The sequence below is a fragment of the Andrographis paniculata genome, unplaced genomic scaffold, assembly GCF_009805555.1.
Source record: "Andrographis paniculata isolate CXL003 unplaced genomic scaffold, ASM980555v1 Contig71END, whole genome shotgun sequence".
Taxonomy (NCBI): domain Eukaryota; kingdom Viridiplantae; phylum Streptophyta; class Magnoliopsida; order Lamiales; family Acanthaceae; genus Andrographis; species Andrographis paniculata.
This window is the reverse complement of record NW_026137608.1, coordinates 4,115,935-4,141,548: the sequence shown is the minus strand read 5'-3', so window position 1 is coordinate 4,141,548 and position 25,614 is coordinate 4,115,935. Positions and strand designations below refer to the sequence as shown.

At 32.5% G+C, this 25,614-nt stretch overlaps 3 protein-coding genes across 3 annotated transcripts; 1 reads left to right on the top strand and 2 right to left on the bottom strand.

Moving 5' to 3' along the window:
• Nucleotides 1-2,409: 2,409 nt before the first annotated feature.
• LOC127264736 (uncharacterized) lies at nucleotides 2,410-4,742 on the top strand. Its single transcript, XM_051294238.1, has 2 exons — nucleotides 2,410-2,709; nucleotides 3,945-4,742. The coding sequence occupies exons 1-2, from the start codon at nucleotides 2,528-2,530 to the stop codon at nucleotides 4,078-4,080; spliced, it is 318 nt and encodes a 105-aa protein (XP_051150195.1). The 5' UTR covers nucleotides 2,410-2,527; the 3' UTR covers nucleotides 4,081-4,742.
• Nucleotides 4,743-5,262: 520 nt separating this feature from the next.
• Nucleotides 5,263-7,277, bottom strand: LOC127264734 (pectinesterase). The gene is made up of 2 exons (XM_051294237.1): nucleotides 6,270-7,277; nucleotides 5,263-6,196 (listed from the first exon to the last, which is right to left on the bottom strand). Exons 1-2 carry the CDS (start codon nucleotides 7,273-7,275, stop codon nucleotides 5,505-5,507), a joined length of 1,698 nt encoding a protein of 565 aa, XP_051150194.1. The 5' UTR covers nucleotides 7,276-7,277; the 3' UTR covers nucleotides 5,263-5,504.
• A 64-nt stretch (nucleotides 7,278-7,341) lies between these two features.
• On the bottom strand, nucleotides 7,342-11,887 carry LOC127264733 (sucrose synthase). The gene is made up of 12 exons (XM_051294236.1): nucleotides 11,647-11,887; nucleotides 10,706-10,830; nucleotides 10,345-10,623; nucleotides 9,745-10,273; nucleotides 9,567-9,662; nucleotides 9,308-9,481; nucleotides 9,117-9,233; nucleotides 8,881-9,047; nucleotides 8,555-8,779; nucleotides 7,920-8,483; nucleotides 7,683-7,821; nucleotides 7,342-7,595 (listed from the first exon to the last, which is right to left on the bottom strand). The coding sequence occupies exons 2-12, from the start codon at nucleotides 10,801-10,803 to the stop codon at nucleotides 7,566-7,568; spliced, it is 2,418 nt and encodes an 805-aa protein (XP_051150193.1). The 5' UTR covers nucleotides 10,804-10,830; nucleotides 11,647-11,887; the 3' UTR covers nucleotides 7,342-7,565.
• Between the last annotated feature and the right edge of the window lie 13,727 nt (nucleotides 11,888-25,614).

Sequence of the window (25,614 nt, the reverse complement as noted above, 5' to 3'; positions counted from 1 at the left end):
AATAATTAATACTAAAAAATCAACACGAAAAATAAGTAAATAAGACTTTTTAAAGTCGGACGGAGGTAGTATTTTATATTAAATATTAATTTTTGTGAAAATATAAAATATAATCGAAAAGAAGTTTTTAGTAAAAAACAGTATGATTATAGTTTTATTTTTAAAAAATAAAACAAAACTAAACTGAAGATGAAAAAAAAATAATTAGTAAAAATAGAAAATAAGTGAAAATAATTATTATTTAGTAAAAATAATTATAGATTAAGATTAAAATAAGTAAATAGTTTAATTAAAATTAAAAAAAATTATAAAATTTAAATTGCGATTAAAGTGCATAATTATATTTTCAAAAATAGAAAGGACAAGTTATGTGGGACGAATGAAAATAAAAATAGGGACAAATTACGTGGGACTGATGGATTATTAGTTATAATCAATTCTTTTTTTTTTAATTTTTAATTTTTAGACTCATTTAAAAATAATTAAAAAAATTAGTTTCTTACAAACAATAAATCATCACTATAACAAAAGCTCGTATGACATATAATTTTGAACAAACTCGACCGTGTTAACTATAAAACGAACGTATTGTTTCAATCCAATAATATATTGTTGTATTTATACAAACATGAGCTAAATACGCACGTGTTCAATATGTGATAGAGAGAGATTTTGAAAAGCTGCCGGAATCAGTTTTGTAAAGCTGGAAAAAAAATCCAATAGACAATCGGCCATGGAAAATGGATTCTAGAATGGAGTATTGTTCGATCAAATGCAAATGGTTTCCCGTTTGTTTTGGAAGAAATATTCTCAAAAACGACGGCAGGTATTTATTATTCCACGATGGCATGGCGGCAGTTCAGTCGCATACGCCGCCATTAGCGGCCGGTTCTGGTAGCTCGGAGGCTACTGCTCCGGTTGATTGTTAGCTAATAATAAACTGTATACGGCGGTGCCGGAATCTTCCGCTACCACCGGAAAATTGCTACTCGCTCAATCTATGTTTTCTTGAAGCAAGCACTGGAAACTTCCATGATAGTCTTTTTCATCTCTTCTATTCCAAAAAAAAAATTTTTTTTTAAAAAAATGACTTATAAAAAAAAATTGAAAAATAAAAAAACACAATTGATACAAATTTGGGGAAAATTACATAACCATTTAGTTCCAATTCATTGTTCGAGAAGAAAACCCTAATTTCACCCCCGCAAGGAGTATTAGTTGTTAGAAACAAATAAGTTTGAAGAAAATAAAGAATAGTACGATAATCAACGAAATATATATATATATGGTCAAATCACAACTCACTTCACGCCAACCCCAAATTTTCTTACGAAGCAACACCACGAAGGGGAAACAAACTATTAGGCTATGCCGATGCCGAGTATTTGTCTGACTTGCACAAAGCAAAATAAAAAACTAGTTATATATTTAAATTTGATGATACTATAATATCCTGAAAATCCATCAAATAGACAACAATTATTACATCATCAAATGCCAAAGTATTGATTATTCATGAAGCGTTTGACTGAGGTCATGACTCATAGTATTAAAATAATTGTAGATTAATGTCTGAAATAAAAATTCTCCAACAATGTTGTTTTGTATTGTCCAATTAAAGGGTAGATACATTAAAGGATACAACAAAATATATTTTACCAAAATTCTTCTTACTCACGACCTTCAAAAGAATGGTGAAAATGATGTGCAACAAATTCGATTATTTGACAATTATATTTATTAACTAAGGTTCTACCCGTGCAACAAATTCGATTATTTTACAATTACATTTATTAACTAAGGTTCTACCCACACAAACATTCAATAAATTGATAAAGGAATTGGAATGTGTCACTTAAAGATCTCAAATTAAATCCAAACTAAGAAGAACGAATCAATACAAGAACAATGTACTCTTTTCCTTCGTTATTATTTTTTTTTCCACGAGAATTTTTCTTAATAAAATTTTAATGAAACACATCATTTATATAATAATATTCAACGAAAAATGTTGTACACTTACTGGGTATATATCTACGATATGTTCAATAGATGGATGGTTTTACATTGGTGTGTTTGTTTGAGGGACTTGTGAAGATTTGTATTATTTATTCCATTTTTTTTTTCCAAAACATCAAATTAAACACTTATTCTTTATTTTTTATATTATGCTAAAAATTAATTTTACATTCAAAACGTCATATCAATACCTATTTATATAGCATCATACAATTATTCAAATTCAAAATTTTTATTATTCAAATCCTAATTCAAAATCCAAACCCAAACAAACACACCCTATTGGAATTATATAACACAATAACACATGTATGAGTTGTGGAATTTTTATTGCTTTAACCTCACTTTTCTCACTTATAAGTATGTACTAGCCCGGAGAAGTATAATTTTACACATGTATGGGTTTATTGATGGCTGGGCTGGGGCCCGGCCCGGGTGTTGAACGGTATCGAGGATCCCACCCCCGCTGTATTGCAAACCCCAAACCTACGGAAATTTCCGATCGACCATGGAAGGACTGCGGAAAGCATACAGCGATGCCGTCGCGCAGGCGCAGGAATCCAAGGCAAAACTCACCTCTCTTGCCTCTTCCTTAGAGAAAACTAACAAGCCCCTCGACTCTCTCCCTTCTTCCTCTTCTTCTTCGTATTCAACGGACCACTCTCGCTTGCTGCTGGCTCGCCCCTCGAGGTATGACTACCCTCTTTCATGCCTTGCGATACTACAGCAATTCCTCTATTTGCTTGCGTTTAAAAAACAACAAAAAAATTGGACGTTGGCTTGACTTTTTATTCCTCTTTGCTTCTGGACTTGATATCTTTGGGGAAGTGATATTGAACATTGATTTCCTTAAATTTGAAATATGGCAACTGCAATAGGACGAGATTTGTATTTATCACTATTAATTATAGATACAGGATGGATAGTCATAGAATGAACTAAATTACTGTGACTTAATGTTCTGGTTTAATTAAGGCAACGCGTCAAGTTTTGGTGTCTGGTTTGATGCTGTTGTCAATTTTGGTGATATGGTTGTGTATATGAGGATTCTTATGCCCAATGATGAATGAATTATATATACACGACTCACAAATGACTGTCACTTGAATAAGCATTCGATGCATGGATTGATAACTTGCAATGGTTTACTGGGATACTTATTTTGGGGCTTCATGATATTTCAAATAGAGTCGTTGCCCATTGCCATTTTGTCTTTACCGATCAGAATGAAAATGAGCATTGGGTTGATGCTGCTGTGCTGCTACAGAATTTTGTTTAAATGACCAGTTAAGGCTAAATAGTCTGAAACACATACTTTCTGACTGACAAAATTTGGTCGCAGTAGCATTGGCTGATTGATTCCGTATATTGTGACTATACTTTTGTTCTCTAAAATATGCTCTCGCCTGATTACATTAGTGAAGCATGACAATGTCTCATCACGAAAGAAGCTGATGCTGCACTTCTTGTATTCCACACAACTTTGTGTCAAAAACAAATAAATTTTAACTAGACTAACATTGACATAAGATGTGCTGTCAAGCTTCTATTAGAATTCCTTTTATCTGTAGTTTGTCGAATTGTTCAAACGTACCCCTATCCAAGTTTGAATTAAAGACATATTGCAGGCTATTTACCAAGGACGCATTTGTATCTGAGTAGTATTTGAAATGAATGCCAAGGCAATTTGAATATACTACAATTGCGCTTATAGTGACCCTTTTGTTTTTCTTACCATGGGACCTTATCAGCCTTTTGAATTTGTTATATTGCTTCTCAATGGAGTTTTCTTCCACAGCTCTAATGATTCTGATCTTCAAACGTAGAGAATGTGTGATGTTTGAATTTGTTTCAGTTTTCTGTAGTGTTAAGTGGAAAAGGAGGACATAAGAGAACACAATTCAACGTTAATCCTTTTAATGCAGGCAATTTGTATCACTTTGGACATGCTCAAAGATTTGTGCCATTTGCTTTGTTGCTGGAGTTTTTGTTGGTTACACTCTGAAACGACGAGTCAGACGCTGGGCATCGAAACTTCTACGAAGATTAAAAGATGATTAAATTTTCAGGTAATGAGTATATTGAGAGATGCTTGAAACATGTTAGAGAAATTACAATTTTGAAGATTACAAATTGTAAGTGGTTTCTGGGTAAAGTAGCACGGATCATGACTTCATAGTGTCACAACTTTGAGCTGTTAAATCAGCGGATCATGTAGCTGAGCGTGTTAAGTTTTCAATGCTATATTGTTGTAAAGGTTCACTTATCCTGTGTATGCTTGAGCACCAGATACGCCTCGACTTTGAATATTCTTCCATGCAACTTGAACCTTGCTGTATGGTGACAGGTGACCAATTACTGATAATGAAGGGGTTTGTTGTGTGAATGAAGGGTTGCGTTATTATTGTTGTTAGTTCACGGAAGAGAGTTCAGAACTCTTTGAAAACCCCAATTAAGTTGGTTGCGGTATTCCACCAAACTATGTAGTTTGTGCCTCTTGTGAATATACTCCCTTATGCTCTATAATATTGTAAAATAAGAGGCGAATACCATTTTGTGGTACACGTTATCAACTTTATTCCATTTGTAATCAATGCGAACAAAGGTTGCATCAGTATGGGAGTAATTAGGGCAGTATGGTAAACTTAAACCCCTACAAGTTTCGCTATTTTTGATATTTGGTGCACTGAGTTAACTTAGAAAATATACCTTATTGAACTATATATGCTTGGTTGATTATGCCTTTAATTTTTGCGGAATAGTACCATTCTCCTGTTCTTCAGGTTTTTGAATTATGCAGCTATCTTTTGGGTTACACACCTTAGGTAAATCCTTTGGGCTTATTCTCTTCAGGTGTCCGGTGCTTGGCCATTTTTTATATGGATATTAACCAAACATAATCCTCATCCCATCGACTGAATATAGTGTTCAATGCTCATATATTCTTTTGTGATCTTTCTTTCTTTCTTTGTTTTTTTAATCATTCATCCAACTCTTCTTCAAATTTTGGGATATTTTCCCTAAGTGTGATTGAGGGAGATTTGCGTGCAATGGTTGAAACATATCATCACCCAAGGGCATACTGTAGTTGGTATTCTCTAATTGGTAGTGATTCATGCATGAAAGGCGCAAACAATTTAGGCATATTCCCTGATGTTGACTAGATCATCATCACTTCAAGCAGTTTAATATGTTACGGTCTAGTTGTGTTGAATGTGATCGATCTCAGATTGACTAGATTGTCGTCACTTTAGGCAGTTTAATATGTTTGGATCTTGTAATGTGGACTCCAAACTTATCCTTAAGGATCAGCAGTAGAATAGTCTTAACTTGTGCTTATGTTGGCACTTGACAGGGCTTGGGCTCAAATTATGAAAGAGTTGCCAAATTACTCTTTCTCTCTCTATTTCTCTCTTTAATTGGCGTAATATTGTATGTACTTCTTGTAGAAACCATGACATGTTCCCTCTTGGTGTTTCTTTCTACTAACTGCTGAAAAGTGGGAAAACAGTTGATTCAAACCAGCCACCTGCCACATGTAGGAACTCTTCTACACTGAACTGTGTAACTATGTCTTCACTGCAGTTCTTTCTGTACCCGGCCCATGAAATCCTCCGCTTGGTATCTGCGCCAGGTCCGGAATTCCCACACTCAATGTACTCCACCATATCCAAATTGCTGTGCTCATTCCACGCAAACCATCCCCGGGGGTGTATCAGGTCTCCCAAATAGCTATTAACAACAATTGTCCTCGAGTAATTCCTCCACGGCCTGCCCAGGTAAGTCGAAAAGCTTCTTCTCTTAGAGGGAATGAATTCTGTGGCTGCCTCTATGGTGCAACTCTGCAAGATTATCCCTGTATTCTGATTAGGATCCTCTCTCCCTTGAGCTGTGATCATGTTCCTCTGGCCAGGGATAGGTTGGCGCACGAGTATCCTACAGTTCTGGAAGACTGCTGCCGCGTTCCCAAAGATGAAGTCGATGGTTCCCTGGATGGAGCAGTCGCGGTACAGCTGGCGCAATGAATGGGCATACAGTGTGTCTTGATAGGAAATGATCCTGCAACGGTAGAATGCCGCATTGGATGTTACTCGTAGAGCCACTGCTTGGTGCTTCTCCGGAGTCGCTGTGTTTTGTATGGTTAAGTCTCTGGCCAAGAATTTGTCTCCTTCCACAGCTGCAACACAACTGATTCGAATAATTGATTATTTTGGCAATCTATAGTAAATGGAATTGAGAACTTGACCTACTTAATGTGGCTGATTCGAAGGTGGAGTATCCATCTGCAAAGTTTCTCGACCCGGTGATGATTGTCGAGTTCATGTCATCCCCAATCAGCATAATGTTGGTCTTATCTCTCGAGATCACGACATGCTCATGATAAACTCCTGCCTTGATCTTGATTCGATGAGTTTTGGGGCCCATATATGGCGCCCTTGCAATGGCCTCGCCTATGGTTTTGTAGTCTCCGCTCCCATCAGAGGCTACCGTCACATGTGGTCTCGGATTCTTGTACTTTCCGGTTGTGATCTTGACAAGATCCTTGGTTTTCTTGAGGATTTGTTGTTGTTTGCTCTTTGGGCCCTCCACGTGCCTTGTGATGGCCAAGCTATTGCTGATCATCTGAGAAACCGGAATCAGCAGGCTCTGGATATGTTCGACACGGCCCTTCGAATGTGGATCCGGATAGAGCTGTTCCAAGTCCAGAAACCCGTTGATGCAGGTGTTTTCATTCGTCATCGCTGCGCTGAGAAGTGTCTTGACACTACCGTACCCGTGATTCATGCCCAACTCGTGGATGGTTTCGTTAAGTTCATACCTCGTCTGATCGAGCAGTTCCATGCAATCTTGGAGAGCATTCTTTTCCGGGGTGTTCAGCTCTATACCCGAGAAATGAGATACGAGGCTTGTTCGGGCTCTCTCCACCCGATCGGCAGTTTGGTTGATCAAGAACTCAAGAATCTGGATGAATAGGCCATGGCTGCTGTAATCTGAAGGCCGCATGGAGGATAGAGTTGAAAAACACAGAGACGGATAGAGGGTCTCGGCGCAGACCTTTCTAACAAACGTTTGCAGAGTTCTGTCCGATTGTTGATTAGGACGACGACGACGACAACTGTGATGGTTTCTTGAATGGAAACTCAGCAATGAGAATGCCACAAGTATTGCTGCACAGGCAACAAGAAGAAGAACAAGAAGGCCAACCATTCTGCTCTGGACTTTGGTCAGGTTCTTGGAGGTGTTTCTTGATTCCATTTGACCCCAAAGAGCCAATCTTGATCATTCCAGTGAAGATATTTGAAACGAATGCAAGAGATGAAATAGAGACCAAATAGTATGGACTGTTGTTATTGCACAATAGAAATGTCAAGGATTACACCAAAAAAACTGACAGGGGAAATGTAAAACAACGACACTCAATTTGGGGAAAGGCAAAGAGAACAAAACAGAGAGTCTCAATATTCCAGCAGCAATGGCAACACCAGAAACTTCCATTCTTATTACAGCAGCAGCAGGTCTTCATTGTCATCGTCGCCCCCGTCTTTTTACTCGACAGCCAACGGAACAGCTTCAGCCTTAACAACAACAACAACAATGTTTTGAGTCGAAAGATCAAATTGAATGGCGTAAAGGAAAGATGGGAAGAGTGAGTTTACTCATACCAGTTTGCGATACTTAAGCGCATAGAACATCTCAAGGTAGCGTCTGATCTCAAGGCGGTCGAGCTTCGAGACATATTTCCAGAAACCGTAGACTCCGGCCAAGGTCAACAGCCTGTCTGAATAAATCTGCCATGTATACCTGGACAGGAAACAAGAAAAGGATTGGTTTCTTACCACATTATCCACAGGCAAATTCGACCTCGTAAACTTATACTAGGAATGAGAATCAAAATATACTTCTCCTGGATTCGTTTCAGGCCGCCCTCAGAGATACTTTCCCAGTACGATGGATCCTTCTTGCACTTCTCGAAGAAAGCAACGAGTGTCTCGGCAACCTGCTCGCCATTGTAGGGATCAATATGGAATCCCGACTTGCCATTGACGATGATCTCAGCCGGACCACCGTGCAGCGTCGCGAATGTTGGTAAACCACAAGTCATGGCCTCGACAACAGTCAGCCCGAAAGCCTCGTAGAAAGCAGGCTGCACGAACGCGCCCTTTGTGTCAGCAATGTAGCGATAAAGTTCGCCATTCCTGACACGGTTCATCTGGGAAGAAATCCATCTGAATTGGCCGTTCAGCTTGTAGGTCTCGATCAGATCGTACATCTTCTTCATCTCCGCCTGCTCTTCCAAGTCCTTGGATTCTTTCCTTCTGTCGCCCCCGACTACAACAAGGTTCACCAGCTCCCGCAGCTTTGGGTTCTTGGCGTACAGCTCCACAAGCCCCGTCAGGTTCTTGACACGGTCGAGCCTCGCCATGGTGAACAAGATTGGCTTGTTCCTGTCCTTGAGCACACATCTGTGGAATCAAAATTAGTTAGTTAGAGCTTCAGATTGTTCGACATTTCTGAGCGATGAGTGGAAACTTACAGATGCTCCTCATTTTCGACGTCGCTGAAGAGAAGCTCCTCGATTTCGGGGTGTAGAGCAGTGAGTCGCTTTTGCTTCTCGGTGTACGGGAAGTAAAGGTTCATGTCAGCCCCGGGAGAGACGATGTTGAATTTGGGATCAAAGACATCGATGCCGTGCACGACTCGGTACAATCCCGGCATTGTGAAAGCCATGTGGCTCTCGTATTGTCCGACAGTGTCCTTGCTGGTAACACGAAAGGAAACGCAGTTTTCATTAGCATTAGTAAAAGCAGCGTTCATCGATCGAGGTTAGAAGCACGTAAAAGTCGTGCATTATCGACATACTTTCCGGCAATCTCTTGGAAGGTACTGGTGATGATGAAGTCGGTGTGGTTCATCGCGTACAGATCCGCCGTAAACTGGCAGGAAAAGTGATACTTCTCGTCGTAATTCTTCAGGTAAATATCCGAATCCGGATACTTTGTTTTCTCCAGAGCATGAGCAATGGTACACTGCCAAGAATCACACAATTTCAGATACAAACTCTTTAACATTCTGCAGAAAGATCAAATTCGATTCACCTGTGTGACGCCGAGCTTGTGAGCTAGCAAAGAGGCGGCGAGGTTGCCCTCGCTGTAGTTCCCGATGATCAGATCGGGCTTCGCCTGCAGCTCTGAGGTAATCTCCTTAGCAACATCCTAGGAAAAACAGAGTTTGTAAGCATTGTTAATTCGCCTTTAGTAATGAAAATCGATCGAATATGATTAGTTACCTCAGTGAAGGTCTCCATGTACGGCCACACTTCGAAGCGGGAAATCCATTTTCGAACGATTCCATTCTCCGTCCTGAATGGAACTCGGAGAATGTGGGAGTGCTCTGTACCGAACACCTTCTCAAGGCGCTGGCCGCAGGTGGTTCCGACAGCATCCGGGAGCAGCCGAGTCACCTGAATTCAACAAAATCGATGATCCATCCATCCATCCATCCAGCATTGTTAAAATTAAGATGCAGATGCAGATGGAAGTAATTACGATGAGAATCCGCGGCTTGATATCGAGTCCTTGCTCCTTGATGCGTTTGAGCATCTCCTTCTCCAATGCCGGGACTTGATCCAAGATGTAGACAACCTGGGAAGAAACTTTCAGACCTACAAATCGATCTGATCGATCCATTGATGGATTATTATTATCATTATAGTATTAGTACTACCTGGCCGCCGGTGTCGGGATAGCCGAGGACGTTCTCCTGCGCGAAGTAGCCGTGGGGGGAGAGGATGACGACATTGAAGACCATGGGGATCCGGCCGAGGAATTTCTCGAGGGTGCAGGAGTCGGGGGCCTCGAGGAGGTCGAGGAGCATGGAGATCATCTCGGCGACGCGGTCGGCGGAGTGGCCCCAGCCGCGCTCGAGGCCGATCTCCTGGAACTTGTGCTCGAAGTCGGCGTAGGGGGTCTCGGGGGGGAGGGTGGTGAGGTACTCGTCGGCCTTTCTGAGGACGGTCTGGAGGGAGTTGAGGTTGCGGATCCTGTCGTTGAGCATCATGGTCTTGCCCTTGTAGTGGTGGCGGCGGAGGAAGTCGAGCAGGGGGGACATGCTCTCCCTGTCGTGGAACATCTTGGCGGAGAGGTGGCGGTTGAGGAACTCGACGCCGTTGCCGATCGACTTGGTGAGGGTCGGCTTCGGGAAGGACGCCGTGAAGGGCTCGAAGTCGAGCTCCAGGACGAAGTTGCCATTGGAGCTGCAAATATGTAAGGAATTCGATGAAGATGAAGATGAAGATGATGTAGTAATTGTTAGGACAGGGCGTACGTTCCGTTGACGAGGTCCTCCTTGAAGTGGAGGTACTCCGGGACGGAGAGTTCCTCGACGACGAGGGCGTTGACGTTGACGCGGACGTACTCCCAGACGCCGGGGCGGAGGCGGATGGCGAGGGCGACCCAGGGGGGGAGGACGATGGCCTCCTGGGTGCTCTTGAGGACCTCCTGGAAGGCGTGGTCCTGGAGCTTCTCCTTGTCGGCGGGGCAGATGGCTTCGAACTCGGCCACCAGCTGGTGGGGCTTGAGGATTCCCTTCCCGTGCGCTTCAACTCTGATAAATTTGATAGTAATTGATTAATTCAGCATGCATTAATATTGGTAGAAGAGATAGATGATTAGGTTAGTGGTGGTACCTGGAGAGAAAGAGCAGGATCTCGTTGCGGTGGGCGGCGAGGGTGGCGTCCATCCGCTCACGGAGGCTGTGGACGCGAGTGAGAACACGCTCCGCCATTCTTGATTGATTCTTCAACAACGTAACCTAAAGATAGATAGATAATTAAGAGCAGAGTCGCCGTCACACGCAAACACTAGTGTACGATTTTGATTTGCTTGGGGTGGGTGGGTGGGTCTGTTCTAAATAAATAAATAAATAAATATGGATATATATAGTAGGACGTAGGAGGAGAAGATGACGAGGATGACGGTGCAGCGACACCTAGATTAATTAATAAATTGCTTACCTAACCCTCTAATTACATCTGTGTCAGAGAGAGAGAGAGAGAGAGAGAGAGAGAGAGAGAGAGAGAGAGAGAGAGAGAGAGAGAGGAGTGGCGTGATAAACAAGGGTGGCAGTCCACGTGGCAAGAATCTAGAACCTCGACATGGGGAGTCGGTCGGTGAGGAAAACTACAGTACTGTAACGTGGTGAGTAAGTGAGAGAATCAGTTGGTGCTGTTTATGGGTTCATGAATATCACCTCTAACGAGACGACTGACTCACTGACTGACTAATAATTCAGCACTAATTAGTTAGTTATTATAATTAAATAAATCTAGATAGATAGATCGACCATTAATGAATGAATGAAAGAAAGATCTTAATTGCACAGCACAGATAGATAGATAGATGTCATTTAATTTAGCGATTAAATTGGAAATGGTTGGTAAGGTATGTGTATGTGTATGTGTATGTGTATGGGAGACGAGGACGAAATCTTAACAATAAGATTAGTAATTAAGTGGAGTAGTTTGTTACAGCAGTGTAAGATTCCCTATTTGTTTGATTGCTTGCTGCCACCCACCCCACCCCACCCAGAGAGAGAGAGAGAGAGAGAGAGGGAGGGAGAGAGAGGTACCTGAACTGAACTGAACTGAATCAATCAATCAAACAAACAAAAAAAGAGAGAGAAACAGTGTGGGCTTTATTCCTGAATACCGACCGGCCTGCCTGACTCACTCACTTTATGAACAACAAACACCAGAAGAGAAATAAAAGTAGACAACACAAAATGCGAGACAGAGAGAAGGGCGATGATGGCGAAGAAAACGAGGAAACTCAACAGACGGACGGTGGAACGAACGAATCAATGTGAAGAGTGCAGGAAGGAATTAGGCTCCTTTTATAGGCCCCAACCCAACACCCACCCCCCCTGCTCTTTCTTACTAACCAATTAATTAATTGATTAAAATACAATAGTAGAGAGACATGAATTGAATGGAATCCAGTGGGTGGGCGGTGATACTGCTAGTACTGTACTAGTAGAAGGATATATTTGGTGGACCCTCTCCCCTCCAATGGTGTCGACATTTCCATGGAATTAGATTAGATTAGATTATATTAATACTCACTCGCTAGTACCTTCTTTTTATCTTTTTTTAATAGGAGTATTATCCACTCCCTTTCTTTCTTTCACTTTTTGTATCTTCTACTTGGATATACTCTATACTAATAATATAATCATATTTATTATTCATTCCATCCATTCTCTCTCTCTCTCTCTCTCTCTCTCTCTCTCCATATACTATTATATATATTGACCTATCAACAGTCAATATAATTATAATTCAATTTGGTGAACATGTCACTATTAAATAATTAATAATATTATATCGCATCTTATTTTGTATTTTATAAATTTTATAATCATTTGTTTGTTCGGGGATTTGAATTTTAGCTTAGGATTGGAGTAGTTATATATTTTGAATTTAAAATTAATTTATACTATAATATAAAAATAAAAAAAATAAATATTTGATATATTTTGATTTTTAAAATTAATTTATAGTATAATATAAAAATAAAAAAATAAATACTTGATTTGGCAAATAACTTTTTGAAAAGTTTTTAACTTATTGAATAGCTTTTAGGTGTTTGACTAGTCAAAAAGCTAATTTAAATGTTTAGTAAATTAGCTTTTTGGGGTCCAAAAAGCTAATTTCTGAAAAAGCTAACTTAGCCTTTTGAAATAGCTGTAAAAAAATATTTTATTCCTTATATGCCCTTAAAAATTTATTATAAATTTTAAACAAATAAATATATTTTGATTATTTATTAATTATATTATAATATTTTATTATATTATAGTTTTACTTTTATAAATTTAAAATAATTAATTTTTATATAAAAATTATTTTAATTGTAAAATATATAAATTTATTAAAATCAACATAAAATAAAAAATATAAATTTTAATAATTTATTTTTTTATTAAAATTACATTATATAAATTTTATACTAAAACTAAATTAAATTTATTGAAAATTATAATTATAATGAACTAATCGATAACTAATATAACAAATATATATACGAAAAATTTATTATTTTATATTTTACACCATTTTCAATAAAAAAAACTATTTATATATTTTAATAAAAATATATTATTTTTTAAATCTAACTGTAATATAAATAAATACTTTTATAACACTTTTATAATTTTCAATAACTAATAACAAAAATTTTTAAACATTCTAAACTCAAAAAAACATAATTGAATATATTAGAAACAAGAATAAAATAGAAATGTCCTCAATTGTCATTTTATGTATAAACAGCTAATATCAAACAGTTATTTTACCAAATATTTTAATACAAACAGCTAATCGAATCAGCTAGTCAAACTAGCTAATTGAATCAGCTAACATCTATCAGCTAATTGCCAAACACGCCCTTAATATTTTGGAGGAACGAGGGGAGAGAAGAGAAATTTGTACAAATTGTGGAAATTCCACAAAATCTCGAAAACAAACACTTGTATTACATGCTATACTAATATATATACATATATATATATATATATTTAAATTTACATGATAAAAATACATTGATGCATACAAACTGGTCTTTGATAAATGTATTTTTTATATTAAATATTAAAAAATATTAATAATATTTTGTATTAAGTGGTTAATTTTTTGTAAATGAATAAAGTATATATTATATATATTGTGTTAATATGTATATATATTATATTTTTGAATAAATGTGTTTGATATAAAAAATTGTATTAATAATATAAAAAAATATTATTTTGTATTAAATTATTAATCTTTGTGAATAAAAAAAAATATATTAATATATACATATATTGTATTTTCTAATAATGTTTATGAAAAATAATGCCACCAAAAAACAAAAGTGAAAAAACATAAAATATATATAATAATATTAATTTTATCTCATTTAATTTATTACTCATTCCATTCACTAAATTTATGTCTATTTTTTTTATTTGTCACAAAAAAATATACATTTTTTATTTATAGAAAATAATTCTTATGCACTCTTTAATTTATACAATTTCATATTACACTTATTTAAAAAGTATCACAACTATTTACAGACTCAATTTATTATAATATTATAATCACTAAACTATATATCCAATGTAAATGTGCATATATTTGGTGGGCAAGAAAATATTATTTTGGTCATAACAAATGAATATTTTATAAAAATGAAGAATATTTTAGAATTTGTGTATTAGCTACTTATTATAATAAAAATAAAAAATAAAAATGAGTGAGACAGAGAAAAATGATACATTGAATTAAAACGGAAAAATATAATATTTTAGACATAATTTTTAAAAACATATTTATTATGAATAAGTACAATATTTCAGCAATAAAATATATATTTTAGACATACTTTAAATGTTAATTTGATTTAGTATGAATACATATGCACAATGAGCTACAAAAACAATATTTTAGAAATTAGATTTGATTTACTATAAATAAACACAATATATGTCAGCAACTAAAATAAGATTTAAGACATAATTTAAATATTAGATTTGATTTACTATGAATAAACACAATATTTTAGACATATAATTTAAATATTAGATTTGATTTACTATGAATACACACAATATTTCAGCAACTAAAATAATATTTTAGACATAATTTAAACATTAGATTTGAATTACTATGAATAAACACAATATTTTAGTAATATATATATATATATATTAGGCATACTTAAAAGGTTAATTTGATTTACTAGGAATTAATATTCACGATATTTTATCAACATACTAATATTTTAGACATTATTTTAAAATTAGATTCGATTTATTATAAATAAGCACAATAGTTCAAAAAAACAAATCTATATATTTTAAGCGTACTTAAAAAGTTAATTTGATTTGTTATGAATATATATGAATTATATTTAAACACATATATAATAATCTCTCTGTCGTTCAAATTTATACATTTTTCTTTTTTTATTTGTTTGTTATCATCAAAATTATTCCAATTCTTTTTTAAGTAACAAAATACTATATTTTTTTATTTTTCCTTTATTATAAAAGAAAAAAAATTATATTTGTACTTACTTTTTTTTCAAACTCTTACCAGTTAAATGATTCTTTCATGTCTCGTCTATCGTGTCTCGTTTACTGTAGATACAAAATTTTAGAGGGGGTATAATTAGTAAATAATTAAAAATATATTAGTGAAAATAATTATTGTATAATAAAAATAATTTTAGATTAAAATTAAGATAATCCATTAGTCTAATTAAAATTATAAATTAAAAATTTAATATGTGATTCAAATATATAATTTTTTTCTAAAAAAATAAAAGTGGCAGAATAATAAATAGGACAAAAAAAAATAAAAAATAAATAAATACAAAAAGTGGGATAGATGAAATATAATTTTACACGAAAGAGGGAGTAATAAAGTGCGACAGGGATCATTTTTTTATTATTTTTTTATCAAAGTGTAACCAAATAAATAATAATAACAGTGCCTTAAGGGATCATGTATTTTTTTATCAAAATGTAACCAAATTTTTTATTTTGTATTCGGGACGAAGCTACTTCTCCGAGCCCCAATTTTCTTTTTCTTTTTTTTTTTTAAATTTTTTTTTTATTTTTTTTATTTTAAATGTAAAAATATAACAATTATAATGAATTTGCCTGCCGCCTGAGAAAATCGACATTTCACCCCCTAAGGTTCGAAAGGTGATTTCTTCACTGTTTTGTATTAATTTATACATTGCATTATTTATCACAATATATTACTCGCAACATAATATTTTACCCAAAATAATAAAAACGAAAATACGAAGAAAAAAAAGAAGTAAAAAACACAAACAAAAACACTTTCTTAATTTATTAATAACTCACATTTTGTGTGTTCTTTCACCAACACCCAAAAATATATTTTTTCCAAACAAATTAAAATATTACACACATTCATTATTTTTATATTAGTTACATAATTTTATATATTTCACATAAAAAGATTTTTTCAAATAATTTCACTAAACAGAACATACTATAAGAATCTCAACCAACAACTCAACAAATGTGCTCGCCAGGGTTGGAATATTTGGAAATAGAAATTTGTATTATTGATTGAAAGAGAGTTACAATATTCATATATATATATATATGTGAGTCCCAAATGACTATATACAAAAATATATGAATTAATTTGTATTTGCAAAAGACTTATATTTAGTTAGGGAGACATGACTAAGTCTGACTGAAACAACGGAAAGTAATAGTATCTGGCCAGGGCGAAGGTGGTCAAGCTTATACAAGTGGTCTGTCTTGCGACCCGTCCCAAGTATCTGACCCGTCTGTGTGTCCTGAAATTGCACACCAGAAGTAGAGAAAATTATAGTAAGACCTTGCTCAACCAACTTACCGACAGGCGAAGGTTTAGGGCTAATTTGTAAATAACATAAACATCATCAAGGTGAGATGATGAGATATGTCCAGTGTGGATAATGCGCATGGAGGTGCCATCAACGGTAAGTATAGGAGGGGGTGAAGTGATAGGTTGGAAGAAATATAAAAGGTGATGATGAGGTGTCATGTGATTACAACAGAGAATCAATATACCATGTGTTGTTACTTGATGTCGAGGCTAAATGAGGGTGGACCGCTAGAACCTAAGTGAGCATGTGACGAAGGTCCTCAAGAGTGAGAAGTGGCTGAGGCGACTGTGATACGCTAGTGGCAGTAGCAATGATAGAGAAAGAGTCGGAAGAAGAGAACTGACCATTCTTCGGATTCTTGGGACAATACTGACGGATGTGCCCCTTTTGATGACAGTAGCGACACTCAACTTTAGGGCAGTAAATATAAAGATGATCAACATCCAGGCAACTGTGACATTTATCAGACTGAGGTGGCCGGGCATCCTTGCGAGTATTCTTGCGATGAGGAGTAGAAGAGAAAACTGTCAAGGCCGAATCTAGGGTAGGCGCCTTGAGAATCTTGAGATGACTGTCTTCAAACAAAATCTCCTTCATCGTTGTCTTCAATGAAGGCAAGGGATGACGATAAAGCAAAGAAGCACGCACAGACTCATATTATGGACGTAAAAAACTGAATCAACCAAAAGTGCTTAATCTGTATATTTGCTTCGTCAATGCGACCCCACAGAGACTGCATAGTGGAAAAGAACTCATTCATATTCTGGCTCGAGTCATGTGTCAGCATATTCAATGACCCAATAAGCTGATAATAATGCATATCCCAAATGGCATGATATCGATACTACAAATAATCTCAAGCTTTTTTTTTTACAGTGTCCATGCGACGAAGTTGAAGCTGAATGGACTTGAAAGATGTATTCCGAATCGAAGTACGAATAATGTGATTCTTACTATCCCAATCATCCAAGGCCTCCCGATAATCCATGAGCTCTTTATTAGTATAGAGATGACAACATGAGCAATCGGTCCAGTAAAGTCACCAGTAACATAGCGCCATAATCTTTTACCAATAAAGAAGTTTTTCATGAATTCAACCCACAGATCATAATTATCACAAGAAAGAAGAACAATAATTCCGAAAAGCGTCTACACGATCCATATTAAAAACCATACTATGAAGCGAGAAGATCAAAAATAGTATAGCGCACAAAAGAATCATTGAGAAATTAGACTGAGGAAGCCAACCCAGTAATATTCGCAAAATAAACTCGAATCAAATGGCAAAACCGATCATACCAAGATGTCATAAATCGAAACAAGAGGTGGCATCCGGAAACCGCCGGACGCGCCCTCACGCGCGGCGGGAAGGCAGCAGCAAAGATGGGTGTCCGACACTGATTTGCGTCACTGGCGTGTGTGGTCGCGACGTGCCGCCGAAGGCGACGAGATTTTGAAGGCGGGTTGGTCTCGACGAGGCGGAGGCAATGGCGGCGATGGTGGTGTCCGGTGAGCGGCGGTTGACGACGAAACAAGGAGACGGCTCGGCTGGAACAAAATAAACCCTAATTTGGCTTTGATACTATATCGGATATGCAGAATGACCGTCTCACCTAAAAGCTTAAGCTGTTAGGTAAATACATTATTAATTTATATATCTGCAAAATGGAGTCCCTAACACGCCCCCTCAGGTGTAAATGAGGATATACAAAACTTGCACATGCATATGTAAAATGGGGACGATGGGACTCGAACTCGAGACCTAAGGCTCTGATACCGATACCATGTTAAAATATTTGCGGAAATAGAAAATTGTAGATGAAAGGTGAGTTACAATATTCATATATATATATATATATGTTGGCTCCAAATGACTATATACAAAAATATACCACTACAAAAAAATATCAATTTTGTAACTAGATTTTTTCGTTGTTAAATCCACTTTTTCTGTTACTAATGATATTAGAGACGAAATTTGAGATGGAATTACGTTAGCTACGTGAACTTTAGTAACGGAATTTCGTTACGAATAAACTATTTTTTTGTAGTGTACGAACAACCAGTATTTTTCGAATTGTTTTTCAACCATTCTACAGTAAAATAAAGCTTATTTATACTAAAATACTGTACTACTTAATATATACTTCCTCCGTTATCCAATTGTGTGCTCATTTGATCGGGCATGAGTTTTAAGAAAAATATTTAAAAATATAAATTTTTACTTTTTTTTGTAAAGGAAAGTAGTATTTTTTTACTAAAAAAAAAGAAATGAGAATAAATTTAGATGACAAAAAAAAAAGTAAAAATAAATTTGAATAACATATGAAAGTAATATTTATGAAAAAAATATATAAAATATTATATTGAATATTTACTTTTTATTTAAAACAATATCTTATTTATCAATTATTTAATTAATATTTATTTTTAGCAAAACATTTCAACACATAAATACACAATTATATCGAAATATAATTTAAAATAAAAGTAAAAAAAATAAATCAAATTCAATCACAAACACAAACACAAACCAAACAAAATATGGAATAAATGTAAATTCATCCATTGTTAGAAATTCTACGTTGTGTTCTTTAACCAAAAATAAAATAAAATACACAAGTTTTAAAAAATATTACTCTCTCCGTCATTCATGTCTATATTCACTTTTCTTTTTGGGTTGTCATCGAAAAATATTTTCATTTCCTTTTTAAGTAAAAATCATTCCATTTTTGTATTTTTTTACTATAAAAGAAAAAATTAACAATTATTACTCACTTTTATTAAAACTCATGCCCGATCAAATGAACACACATTTGAATGACGGAGGAAGTAGCATATTACACACATATGCATTATTTTTTATGTTTATATTCAATTCCACATACATTGTTAAAAAAAAAAAAAAAAAAGTCCTCAAATTATCTTACAAAACAAACCCAAGAGATTTAGGATTCATTTATTTAGAAAAGTTACTATGTTTGTTGTTTTATCATTTCAAACCAAAAAATCAATATTATTCACCTAATACAATTTTCAATAAAAATATATTATTTTTTTTTTTCTCACATAACATCATATTAAACCCCCGACAACTCAGGTCCACGTGCCACACATGGTTCGCCTAGTGTGACTTTCCCCATCGGGTATGGTTTGCAAGGTATTAGATTCGGCCGGGGGTTTACCCAAGGCGCACTTTCGAGTAGCGGCTGCGGATTCCCACATCATCCAAAAAAAAAAAAAAACTTCAAATCAACACCTCTTTTCATATAATAGAAAAAAAACAAAGTTTTTGTAGTCCCGTAAGAGATGGTCTGATAGTGTAGATGTTAGACTTTTTTTTATACATATTTTTTTAAGTTGAAAAATCATTAATTATGAGTAGTTTTTTTTAAAAAAATAAAATATATATATTATATTAAGACATATTTTATACATAGAATATCATATACAACCATTAGTGATATAATATTATATAATTATTTCTTATTTAAAAAATATTACATAAAAATATATGTTTTATTTCACCACAACAATGTTAGAGCTAAATAATTCACACGTGCGAAGAGAAAAAAAAAAAAACTTAAATCATAATGGATTAAAAAAAATTAAATTGCAAATTAGAGTGTATTATTTTGAAGTTTCATTTCAATTTTTTTTACCATACAATTATTCTCTACATTATTTTTATATTTTGAAAATATATATATATATATATATATTACATTATTTTGTATAACATTTATAAGCATTCTTAAATACTTGTGTAGTAAATTAAGGTACATGTAGAGTAGTGTTTTAGTTTTGTTAGATCATTTCAATTTTGATATGTTTATAAAAATAATTATTGGATATGATAATCTAAATTAAAATATTAAATATCTAAAAATATAATTTATAAATTAAATAATATAAAAGATAAGATTAGAAATTAATAAATATTTTATTAATAGTAAATAATCCCTCTACACTCAAATGAGATCTTATTTATTTATTTTCCCTACACTTTTCCAATAGTATTTTTGGAATATAGAATTTCATATATATGCGCAAAAGCTCACACTTTTTTAAATATTCACAATATGATTATTTTTTATTTTATTTTTTTGTATAGATAGTAATTTAAATATATTTTTTTTATAAAATAAAATAATATATGTTTATAAAAAATTATAATTATTGTATAATTAAATAAAAAAAGCTAATTAAATTCTAAAACAAGAGAGCTAAATTTTCTATCATGATGTGATTGATGACACTTAAAATCAAGAATTATACTCCCTCCGTCCCATAACAAAATATCCATTTTTCTATTTTAGTCCGTCTCATAACAAAGTATCCATTTCTTTTTTTAATAACTGTACTATCTACCTAACATTACAAATACCTTTACAACTTATAATATATTATACAAATGTCATTACATTTATATCACACTATACTAATAAGATTATTTTAGTCATTTTTACTTTATTCCTATTATATCTCAATATAATATTAATATTTCTAAAACTACGTGTAAAAAGCAAATAAATACCTAATTATAGGACGGAGGGAATATATTTTCATTTTACTCAGAATATTATGCATAATTCATTATTGCATTGCATACTTTTCATATGCTCCAATTTCATAATAGGAAAAGAATATTAATCCACTAAACATTTTTGGAATATCCAAATCCAAATTCTAAAGGACAGAATAGTTAGGCTGTTCTTTTTAAATGTATATATATATATATATATATATTCCTAATTTTGAGGTTATGAAGAATATCCACCAGCGACTAACTACTCGTATTTCAATATATTATTCTTTTATTATTTTAAATTAAAATTAATATAGTATTATTTAGTTTTTATAATTCAATAAAAATATAATACTCCCTCCGTTCATACAAGGTAAACATTTATTTTTGGCGCTGTATTTAAGAAATAATAGTATTTTAATTATAGTGAGTAGTTAAAAATAGTAAAATGACAATTTTGCCCTTCCTTTTTGGTATAAAGTAATGATGTGATGTGAAGTAAGGATATTTGTAGAAAAAAAAGTGAGGTATTTAATGAAATATTTACTTCGTAATTGAACGTCCCAAAATAAATATACGTATACTTTCTAATTGGACGGAGAGAGTATTTTTTTTTTCATAAAACATTATATCAAAATATTATTTAATAATAATTCAAATCAATGAAATATTTTAAATCGATTTCAAATAATAACCAAACAAATTAAAATATAGCAATATCCATTTTATTTTTTAAAATAGCAATATAAATAAATACAACATATTCGATTTAGAAACATCTTGTTTAAACAATTACAAGCTAATTTTTACGGGCAATCTGGGTTTGTTTGTTTAGTATTTTGATTTGAAATATACATATATATATTTATTTATTTAAAATATAAAAATTGTATTATTAATATAAAAAATAAAATTTTATTTTGAATGTTAATTTTTAGTGAATGTATAAAATATACTCCAAGTAAACTTTTCATTTGTCATTTTAATTTGTTCAAAACAAAATTTTATATTTACTTTTTTAAAAAAATAATAATAACTTTCAACTAAATGCAAAAATATATATATTTTTAACTTTTTACATTAATTTTCAAGGATAAAATAAATACTATATTATTTTCTTATACTATTTATCTATAAAATATTAATTTATATAAATCTATGTGCAAAAATTAAATAAAAAACTTATCATCTGCCAAATAGAATATATATTAAAAATCGCATAAAAAAATATATTGAAAGAATAAAACTCATTATTATTATTATTATTTGTAGAAAGTCGCCGACAGCCAAAAATAATCATACAAAGAAGTTTTATCTTTATTTTATGTTTTTTTATTCTCACGCTAGACTTCTTTTTGTTTATCATATATATACATACATATATATATATATACATATATTGATGAGGTCGTGATATATTACTACAATGATGGTGGATAGTTTTTTATACTTTTAGGATATATGAACAATGAAGGATCTTGGGGTTTGGGGTCAACTGACTTTTCAAATTTTTTTTAAGTATAATTTTTTAAAATTTTTTATTTAGTAATCAAATTTACCCTCCTCTTTAATTTAGAATTAATACTTTACATAAATTTTCATATTATTATTTTAATTTATAATAATATATAATGTTTTTATTTATAAATATATTATATAAAAAATAAATTTTTTTATCTTAAATATTGTTTTCGTTCTTTTTTTTTTCTTTTTCACAATCACATTATAATGTTAATAAAAATAAAAAAAGTTAAGATAACATCAAGTTGGTATAAATAAATCGACGACAAAATTCTTATATTATTTTTCGTGCACACAAAAACAACCGTTTAAATAAAAAACAGGCTCGAAATAGGATGAAACTAAAAATAAACGGTAAAAAAAACGAAACAAATAAACATAACAATTTTGCCCCCGGAGCCGCAAAGCTGATTCCGTCAATGTATATGAATTCCATATATTGTTATGAAATGATTGAATACTATATAATTTATTTCAAATTTCATATGTCGATGAAAAAATAAAAATAAAAATAATTGAGTGATGCTCACACTAGCAATAGAATACAATGCACTTTATTTGGTCATTTCATAATATTCTAAACAAATTAAAAAGCATGGTGGATAGTTTTTATACTTTTACGATATATGAATTCCATGTATTGTTATGAAATGATTGAATACTATATGTATATATATATATATAATTTATTTCAAATTTCATATATCAATGAAAAAATAAAAATAAAAATAAAAATAATTGAATGATGCTCACACTAGCAATACAATACAATGCACTTTACTTGGTCATTTCATAATATTCTAAACAAATTAAAAAGCATAGAACGGTATCGGAATGAAGCATTATTACAAAGGATCGATAATGCTCCCTTTCGGATAGTTGAACAATTATAAGTTCCTTTTATTAAAGATTCCCATTTGCGAATATATAAATTAATAAAGTACTCCCTCCGTCCACTCATAAATTATACAATTACTTTTGGCGCGGTGTTTAAGAAATAATAATATTTTAATTATAGTAGGTAGTTAAAAGTAGTGTAATGACATTTTTGCCCTTGCTTTTTGGTGTAAAAGTAATGATGTGATATAAAGTAAGGGTATTTGTGGAAAAAAATAAAGTATTTAATGAAATGTTTACTTTGTAATTGGACGTCCCAAAATAGAAATATGTATACTTTCTAGCTGGACGGAGAGAGTATATTTTTAAAAATTCGAATTTTTAGGAGAGACGGTCATTCTGCATCCGACACATTTTAATATGAAAGAATTTTAAGTTACAGTGTCATTCAACACAAAGAGTGTTCACATTGATTCAATTCAAATCCGACCCGCTCAAATTTGTTCAACCTGAAAATAACTTGTTAACCTATTTAATAATTTTTAAACAAGTTAGATGATCCGAATCTGACCTGACTAACACGGAATTGACCTTTTTATCCATTTAATTTTTTATTTTAAAAAAAAAATTAAAATTTTACAAATCAAATACTTAATTAAAAAAAAATAAATAAAAGTTACTAAGTCAATAAAATACTGTCGTACATACATACACAACGTAGTAAAAACTATTACAAATAAGATACTACTTACGTCCTGTGTAAAGAGTATCATTTGCTTTTTGCATGTAAAGTTTTAAATATTAGTATTATATTGATTCGTAGTTAAAAAAAATAAGACAAAAAGTATCTCTATTAGTATTGTGTAATATAAAAGTAATGACATTTATTCAAAAAATTGTAAATTGTAAGAGTATTTATTATATTAGGTAAGTAGTACAATTAAAGTTATGAAATAATACTCTTGTTTTTAGACGAATAAAAATGGATACTTGTATCATTCTTATGAGACAGATGGGTATACAGATTGTGTTCAATTTAAATTAATTTTTTTTAAATATTAAATTAAAATTATTTCATATATATAATAAATAGATTAATTAATATTCATATATTATAAATAGGTTGTCGTGTCGGGTTCGTGTCAATTTATATACATAATCGGATTAAAATTCTTAAGCTAAACCTAATTATTTTGTGTCGCGTTCGTGTCGAATTGTCATTTCGTATATGTTTTTGTTACCTCTAGTCAAATCGGGTAAGACATGAACCATCGCACAGAACTTCCACCCACACACCTTATCCCGATGTTATTTATTATTATTATCATTATTATTATTATTATTATTATTAAACATTTATGTTTAGTTGGTTGTAGGTTGGAATTAGAGTTTTAATTTGAAATTTGATATAAATATTATTTTGATATAATGTTATGTGAAAATAAATAGTACTGTATATTTTTAGGGTATGTTTGTTTGGGTGATTGGATTAGATTTTTATTATTCATTCCATTTTTTTTCCAAAATATTAAATTAAACATCTATTTTTTTTATATTATACTAAAAATCAATTTTACATTCAAAACATCACATCAACACCTATTTATATCACATCATACAACTATTCAAATTCAAAATTTTTATTATTCAAATCCCAATTCAAAATCCAGATCCCCAAACAATACCGTCCGTTAAATTAATTAAGCATGTATTGTAATCATTTTAATTATTAGATAGTGTAGTTTATGAACACTCAAATCAAATACACAGTAGATCGATGTAACAAATTTTAACGGTTGGCATTGTGCAGGTAGTTGTGGGGACAAATTTTGCTTGAGCCTCAATTGTAATAATTTCAAATTTGTTGGGCACCAAACATAAAAACTTTTTTCTTTTTAAGTTTAAATTGTATTCATATTATTGATGATGCAAATTAATAATGAGTTGATGAGAAAGACCAGACCAATTACTTTGCTTGTTTTATAAGAGGATTTTTTTTTTTTTTTTCTTTTCAATGCGAGTAATTTTCAAGAAGTCATTTATTTTATTTATTTTTTAACTCCCTCCGTCCCATGTCTCGTTTACTGTATATACAAAAATTTAGGAGAAATATAATTATTAAATACTTAAAAATGTATTAGTAAAAATAATAATTATTTAATAAAAATATTTTTAAATTAAAATTAAAATAACTAATTAATATAGTTAAAATTAAAATAAAAATAAAAATTTTTAAATAAAATTTAAGTTTAT

What these genes read in the sequence shown, in the direction of transcription:
- LOC127264736 (XM_051294238.1), top strand. Translation starts at nt 2,528, where the DNA reads ATGGAAGGACTGCGGAAAGCATACAGCGATGCCGTCGCGCAGGCGCAG. An exon ending in CTGCTGGCTCGCCCCTCGAG is followed by an intron (nt 2,710 to 3,944) that starts GTATGACTACCC and finishes CTTTTAATGCAG; the next exon opens with GCAATTTGTATCACTTTGGA.
- LOC127264734 (XM_051294237.1), bottom strand. Translation starts at nt 7,275, where the DNA reads ATGGAATCAAGAAACACCTCCAAGAACCTGACCAAAGTCCAGAGCAGA. An exon ending in CTTCGAATCAGCCACATTAA is followed by an intron (nt 6,197 to 6,269) that starts GTAGGTCAAGTT and finishes GTTGTGTTGCAG; the next exon opens with CTGTGGAAGGAGACAAATTC.
- LOC127264733 (XM_051294236.1), bottom strand. Translation starts at nt 10,803, where the DNA reads ATGGCGGAGCGTGTTCTCACTCGCGTCCACAGCCTCCGTGAGCGGATG. An exon ending in ATCCTGCTCTTTCTCTCCAG is followed by an intron (nt 10,624 to 10,705) that starts GTACCACCACTA and finishes CAAATTTATCAG; the next exon opens with AGTTGAAGCGCACGGGAAGG. An exon ending in ATCCCGACACCGGCGGCCAG is followed by an intron (nt 9,663 to 9,744) that starts GTAGTACTAATA and finishes GTTTCTTCCCAG; the next exon opens with GTTGTCTACATCTTGGATCA.